General features: G+C 43.6%; 1 protein-coding gene across 1 annotated transcript in view; it reads left to right on the forward strand.

Annotated features, from left to right (window-relative positions):
• DORIP1 (dopamine receptor interacting protein 1) overlaps positions 1–7,508 on the forward strand; it is a 14,002-nt gene extending 6,494 nt beyond the window's left edge. The window contains exons 3-4 of the mRNA XM_032796598.2: positions 1,702–1,836; positions 7,056–7,508. Coding sequence (XP_032652489.2) covers positions 1,702–1,836; positions 7,056–7,242 — 322 coding nt within the window. The 3' untranslated portion in view covers positions 7,243–7,508. The remainder of the gene's footprint in view (positions 1–1,701; positions 1,837–7,055) is intronic.
• The last annotated feature ends 404 nt before the right edge of the window (positions 7,509–7,912 follow it).

Raw genomic sequence — 7,912 nt, forward strand, 5'->3', positions numbered from 1 at the left:
AGACAGTCCTTCTGTCTGTCCCCTTAAGGCAGTCACTATCTCCCTCCTTCAGACACAAGTCCCCTTGACTCTTCTCCTGGATCTCGGACTATGGGTTCAGGTTAGTAATATCCTCCCTGAAACAGGAGAGGACACAGCCGCTCCTGGAGCTAGGGTTATAACTTAGCCAGCTCTAGAGCCTTGGGCACCTTCTTTCAGCTCACCCTTATCCCCCGTTAGTCCCCAAGCTCCAAGGGCTTAGCAGGCCGGTTGTGTCCTGCTGATGACTCCCTTCTTATGAAGGAAGAGGCAGCATACAAACAGGTCCCCCTGCTAAAGGTCCTGCCCGTTGGCTGGGAGAGAGAAGAGCCTTGTCCTGCCCACTCTGCATGGCTTCTCGGCCCAGGCCTTTGATGAAACAATAATAGGGATTTCTTCCCAGCCACTACTTATTCGCAGAACCATGTCCTCTCTCCCAGTATCTGAGGCCTTTGCACATCCAACCTCCCAAAAAATCTTAAGGGCTGTGAGGTGATGGTGGGGTGCTGATCCCTCACACCGCTACCTTTGAGGGGACAGATCACCCCAGTGCAGGAGGGCTTTGGCATTGTCCCTTTGTAGACCCAGGCCATAGTCCTCCCTTGTCTCCTCTCCACTGAGACACCTTCAATACGGAGTAGTGTCCGCTGTGTATTTTGCATACATCACTGCTGACCAGTACCAGAGGCCCATTTAAAATCCCAGCTAAAGGGGGTAACTAGCAATGGTGAAGTATCTGGGCTCCTGCTGCACCAAGTGCCACCATTGCATTTAACAGCAGTATTGCCTCAGATTACCAAAGAGAGATGCTCTGGACCCTTATAACACCATTTGCAAAGGTGCTTAAGGTAGTGAGGTGCCCAGCTCCTAATGACTTTCAGTGAGATGTGGCACCTCGTTCCCCAGGGCATCTGAAAATCCCACTGCCAGATGACTGTTTGGTTCAAGCAGTGAGTTGGTGAGCAAATAGTAAACTGGCTAGTGTCCTCTGCATTTACTGTGAATTGTTGCTCCTTGGCCTGAGCCGTTAGCCGTTCTTCTGGGCATAACTGGGTTGTTTCTCTTAGAGGAGAGTGTTGACAGGAGTTTGGTATCTTTGGTGCCATCTGTATTCACAAAGAATGTACCCAAAGTCCTGTTTTCCTGAGCAGAGCAGGAACAAACAGCTACCAATTTTCTTGCTCGCTATTTCCAAGGCTGCCTCTCCATCCAGTCTTGTGCCCAAAGGAGCTCTGTCTCTGTACTTTCTGAGCCATGCTCACAGCTGCTTCACTGTGTCAGAGGCAGAAAACCAATCAGTCCCCTGGGAAACTCCTTGGACTGCATGAACTGGCTGCTTATTGGCTTTTTGTGTGTTCCAGTGCTTTGGGCAGCGGCTTCTATTGGGTCCAGCTGTCATACTCCATAAAGGAGGTGAGTTGCTGCTTCCCCTAGCCTGAATGAAGAATAGCCAGCAGGCCCATCAGCTTTCACAGGTCTGTGATTGCCTGTGGATCACAGACTCACATGATGACAGCCATTAACACCTTCCCGCATAATATAAACAAACCAGATTCTAACACAAGACAAAACCTGCCCTAATGAAGTGTACACCTACAATCATGTCTGGATGTGAACTAAAACCTGTTTAATTGTACTGCTTGCCAAGGGAAATAATTGCCATTTCTGCTTCTCTACTTGCAGATGTGATGGGTTAAGAGAGTTTACGCAGAGAGTTTTCTGCCATGGGGCACCGCCTTTTGTTGTTTTAAATATGCAGCAATGGAAACCAGAAGAACTGGCATATGTTCCATATCATTTGGATTTATCTGATCACAAGTAAGTATTTTAAAACGATATTTAACAAGGCAAACGGCTTCTCCTCACTTCATGGTTTCAGGAGGAGTCAATAATCCTTTTGAATAATCTGTAACAGAAACGGGTTTTTTACTCAGTAGTCATGAAGCAGTATGGACAGGTTTCAGAGTAGCAGCTGTGTTAGTCTGTATCCGCAAAAAGAACAGGAGTGGCACCTTAGACTGACTAACTTATTTGAGCATAAGCCTGTGAAAGCTTATGCTCAAATTAGTTAGTCTCTAAGGTGCCACAAGGACTCCTGTTCTTTTTGAAGCATGGACACTCATGCTCACTGTCAATTTCTGTTAACTTCTTATTGTCAAAATCCTTTTACAACAATTGTTTGGTTTCAGAACCAGCCTTTCTATTTTCTAGTAATAAAGTATTGAAAATACATCAAACTGCAGATATTTCAAGTGCAATATTACAGGATTTAGCATTTTGATATACAGGATTCAACTGAGACCCAGTTAAGCATCAGAACTTTGAATCCAAACGTTACTTCCTTAGCATGCCTGACAAGGGGAAAGTGAAGGGTGATGTGACTGTCATAGAGGAGCAAGTAAGAAGACTGAGCTCCCCCCTCCCTATTTACCCATAAGATTCACAGCTGAGTCCCCCAGGTAGGCCCCATTTCCTGCCTTCAGATATGGGGGGAGCTCAGAAGAGGTAGAGAAAAGGTGGAAGTAAGACAGGGGTTACTAGCAAACACTATGGGGATAGACTGAGCCCCCCCCCCCCCCCCCGCCCCCACCCCACAAGGTACTATGTGTCTGTAGTGGTGGAAGGGAAAGGCCCCTTGTACACATAGCAAAAAAAACATCCTCTCACCCTTCCTTGAGGTGCTAGCGGGAGATAAGTGCTCAGCTTCCTGGCAAAGGGGGAGAATAGAAGCAAAGCAGCAGCATATCCGGCTTGCCTTCCCAGAAGATTGTGAAGAGGGGTGGAGCTGTGGCATAGGCCATCCCCCAAGAGCAGTGTTGGCACAGCAGGACGGGACTGGCTTTCCTCCTCTTCCATTAAGGAGCTAAGGGGTGATCCATGCCTCCATCCTCCCCAGAAGACTGCAAGAGTTGGCTGAACGCTGCTCCTCCCCCACCTTGCTCCCTGAACTCACTGGCAGTGCAGTAGTGGGGGACCTACTGGGAAGCTAAGGAAGGGAGTGAACACTGGATCCTGGAGGCTCACAGAGCAGCAGCTGTGCCGATTAGTGCCTCATCCCCTTCCCCTTCTGTGGAAGTTGTAGCAAGTGGCCCAAGCAGCACTAGGATAAGGATATCGATACTGCTGCGGGGAATGGGATAGGTGTTTTGCCCCCTGATCTCTGATGAACCAGAGGCTGTTCTCCCTGGCCTTGTATAAGCTAGTCTGGAGGCAACTAGAGTTGAGTGCAGCACAGAGGGGAACAGCAGCGGGCCTTGCAGTTTCTCTATCTCAAACACGGGTGATGGATGGTCAGTGGACAGAAACCACAAAGGGGGAACAGGGCAACATACAAACCAAGGAATCTGAGTCCAGAGGAGACTCGGTGGATATAGGGATGACTAGTACACTAGTGGCACAGATTAATTCCAGTTTAGGTGTGGTGTTGGCAACCCGTTTCAGCAAGTTGGAAGAAAAATTAACACACAGTGGATATCCCAATGAACCAGCAGCAGCCATTAGACATGGACTTAAGAATGATCAGCATTGAGGTGGACATGTAGGGGTGGCAACCCAAGAGTCTCAAGTCAAAGAATTGACACAAACTGGAAGATCTGAAAAATAGGGGCTGGAAGAAAAGTATTAGTATTCTAGGACTGCTGGAGAGGGCTGGAGGAAAATTCAGAGAGTCCTGTGAAATATGGATCCCTGGAGCTCTGCCTCTGACAGTCAAATCAAGACTGAAAGGGCACATTGGATCAGGCTCTGGGCACACACCAGGAATTCAGCTAGACCACATTTATATAGTTAGATACCAGCTTTCAATTCATGAGCCAGCCAGCCAGTTCTTAGTGTGTGTGCGCAATATGCCTCAGGTGGCATGTGACCAGGATACATCACCAAATTTGGTCTGCTGGTTGGTGAGCGGAGGGCAACCATGTATCCTTCTATCAAGATTGTTCCATAGCTGTACAGAGGAAAAGGGTGAATTTATGAAAATCTGCAAGCAGCTTCGGGGGGAGAAAACAACTTTACAGATTCCTGGCAATCCTAAAACTAAAATATAAATATAAAAATAAATGGGAGTTAAAATCTACTTTCTACACGTGTGAGGTGGCCCAGAAGTTCCTGACCTCAGTGCTGGAACCAAATATACTAGACCAAGAAATAGCAAATGATTAGATTCAAGTTGACAGAACAAGGAGCAATGGTCTCAAGTTGCAGTGGGGGAGGTCTGGGCTGGATACTAGGAAATGCTATTTCACTAGGAGGGTGGTGAAGCACTGGAATGGGTTACCTAGTGAGGTGATGGGATCTCCTTCCTTAGAGGTTTTTAAGGTCAGGCTTGACAAAGCCCGGGCTGGGATGATGTAGTTGGTGGTGGTCCTGCTTTGAACCAGGGGTTGCACTATATGACTTCCTGAGGTCCCTTCCAACCCTGATGTTCCATGATTCTAAGTTAAATGTCTCAGTTGCAAACTTTCTAACCCCCAGGAAGTGGAATTTTCTACTATAATAAAAGATGTAAAAAAATTAAGAAAATGCAAGCTAAGCTTAATCAGTGTATAGATATTGTGTATTTTCTTGATTAGCAAAACAGTACCAACTTTAGTGGCAAATCAACATCTTTTATTATAACTATGGCAACCTTTATGAAAATCAAAAGTACAAATGTAATCTGATTAAAAATCTGATTTAAAAGAAGGGTTCTTGCTTTGTGACTTAAATCAAGCCACCCTGCTTGAATGTAATAAATACAATATAGAACTTGTCATGTTATAGAAAAATGCTGCCTTATGCAAAAGTTCATACAGTTTTTTTAATAGGAAAGAGAAGTTATGTTCAGCAAATAACGATGCAGCAGTTAGTGTGTGGTTATGTTAGAAGTAGGGATCATATGGGATGTGGGTGCAGGGAAACTCTCAAGCAAATACTGCACAGATACAAGATCCAGGGGTTACAGAGAGAGGAAGCTGGGGTATTGGTAAGGACAACGCTCCGTCTGTTGAGAAATGGTTAAAGACTCAGGAATAGTCTGGTTCTCCTGGAATGTGAGGGGATTAAACCGTCCAGTAAAACAATACCAAATGACTGCTTTTTAAAAAGCTAGTGGTGGGACTGCTTCAGAAAACTTAATCTAAAAGAATTAAAGGGAAGGGGTGTCCCATAGCGAGGGGCTCTCTCTCCACTCCCGGAAGAGCGTGGTGTGTGTATATAAGTAAACAAGGAGGGTGGGAATGTAAGAGGATTAAAACAGGTTCAGATGGTGTATTGAGGGGTAAATGTGTTACAAGATGTAGCACACCCAATGAGGAGGCTACTCCCTTCTTCTGTCCTACTGCAATAATTCAAGTGTTACTGACGTCATGGGCAATTAGGATTGCCAGTTTTGATTGGATGGATCTGTGGAGGTTTCATCACATGACGGTCTTTAAAGATTCATCTACCAAGTAGGCAATAAGCTCTGTTTTAAAAAAAATCAAATAACAGTATGACCCTGATATAAAGAACAGGACGTGATGAATAGTTGGGGGTTTTTACATCTTCAGGGACTTTACTTTTGCTTCTGAAATTGCCATAACATGCTAAATAGATTTATTGAAATCTTAAAACATTAATGAAGTTGTTATAATCCTTAGTGTTAGAATTAGAATCTCTCTCTCTAACTATGTGTCTGTCTTTGTGAAAAGAAATCACAACTCAGAAAGAAGCTGGAGTTTTAGAAATCTATTGCTAAAAAACATTTTGTGAATAAAATGCAAAACTGTTGATTATATTGAAGGAAAATCCCTGATAGGATACATCCTAGGGCGTACTTTAAAGCAGTAATCAGGTGACAGTTAGTGGAAAAAGAGAGAGACAGAGAAAAACCAGGCTCCTTTACAGGAGCAAATCAACAGTTTGCAGAAGCAACCTAATATGGCTAATAGTGCAGCTTTATGGCATGAGCTTTAAAACTAACATTAGAAACATTGATAACAGAAAAACCCAGACAGCTCTCATTGTGCCAAGCAAAGGTTCTCTGAGCGGGGCACAAGTCAGGCAGACTGCTAGCCAGACTGATCTCTAATAGAAGACACCGAACTAACTGCTGCTAGGTCATGGTCCTGCTGAGAGTTTCTAGTGTGCCTAGCTGTCACGGCACTACCTACTCAAGCTACTTGTGAGCTAGCCATGCCTCAGTTTCCTCTCAGGTGGGATTTCATGACCCTCCCAGGCAGGATTTATTGCCACACCCAAGTCTTTTTCTGGGCACAGTTTTATTCAAATATAAAAATTAGACAAAACATAAGAAACAGATGTTTTTCTGCTGACCTTGGGCTACAGGGCCTGAAGACTTTTCTTCTCAGTGCTGAAAAGAGAATACCTGCTATACTACCCTACCTCTCCTCCCATCCTTGCTTCAGGGCCTACTGCAGAAACACACCTCTTCTCAACTGAGTTTTCTCAGCCCTGATCCCTTGCCAGCTGGCTCTGATAATTGAACAGGGCTTGCTGGCTTCAGGCCCTGAAGAAGTGGACAACCCTCTTAGTGTGTAATAAACTACCTGAGTTTTGGAGTAAGCATCACTTGAAGGCCACACGGAACCAAAGCACTAACTTTTTTTGCCTGCCTGTATTAAAATGCCATGCTCAATGGAGTCATATGTTACACTATCCCATTTCTATTAGCTCATTCATTCCTTCTTCCCTGCCAATGCACAACTTTCCTCTACCACATAACTCAGCAGCAACCCACTCCAGATTGATTTTGAAAGTTATTTTAATGCTTTTTCTTATACTAATTTGGAGTGAAGGGGACAGAAAATAAGCCTTTTCTTAAGGTCAGACTAGCAATATGATCTTATCTTGCCACAGACTGTCACCCTTGCTCCAGGAATTGCTCAAATGGACATCAGGCACCTAGGGAAAGAAAACAGCTCACTTAGAGGAGTGAAGGGCAATGCTGGCTTCTCTCTACAACTATTTATAAGACAACTAAACAGTAGCATTCTTTAGCATTTACTGCCAAAAAGAGCATGTTTGTGATGATTACATCTGTTTGCCTTAATTTGCAGGTACTTATTGGAAGGTGCCACGTTGTTTAATAAAGAGGAGCATCATTATTCTGCAGCTTTCCAGATTGATGGGTATTGGCTACACTATGATGGCCTCAGAAATGTCAACTTAATTTTGTTAAATAAACCCCCAGAATTTCTTCTTTTGTCATCTCTAGTTTATATTAGAGCAGCAGAGAATAAATGACATATCTAGACTATGGATACAAAGTTAAATCACGTTCCCTTCTCTGCCACCAATGCTGGCCCATCCCAAATGGAGGTCTATATTTTATGTATTCTTGGTATCCAAGAAGAGAGTAGAACTACAGTAGTTCTGGTATTGTACCATCCAATGCTTACTATAGGTAACAATTTGAAATTGGAAACACTATGCAATTTTTTAAAACATTTCTTGAGCTATTTTTATACAGGTAAATTTTTATGCTACAATAAAAAAGCAAAAACCAAGAATGGTTGTATCCTTTGTTTCTTTATTAATATTTCCAAGTAGATAGAAAAATCATATGTGATCATGTAAATGAAAGTATCTTAATGCACAAACAAGGCAGGTAGAATTAAGGTTGCAGAGACCATCTTCTGGCACTTCATGAGTGCTTGACTTCATGGCCTAAAAACATTTTAACATAGGAAATATTTAAAAAAAAACCTAAATAAAGCTAAGTTCTTACAACATAAATAAGTATCAGTAGTTGAATGATAATTCTACCTGTCGTCAGTAGAGCAACATGCATCACTCACTGAAAGAGTGGATTCTGTATGCATGAGTAGCCCCGTTTTACAGACAGCATGGCTGAGCAGTTAAATTTGACAGATTATTTCTGAACCATAGTGTGGCTAAATGATTGAGTGGGATC

This window comes from Chelonoidis abingdonii, chromosome 4 (genome assembly GCF_003597395.2).
Source record: "Chelonoidis abingdonii isolate Lonesome George chromosome 4, CheloAbing_2.0, whole genome shotgun sequence".
Taxonomy (NCBI): Eukaryota; Metazoa; Chordata; order Testudines; family Testudinidae; genus Chelonoidis; species Chelonoidis abingdonii.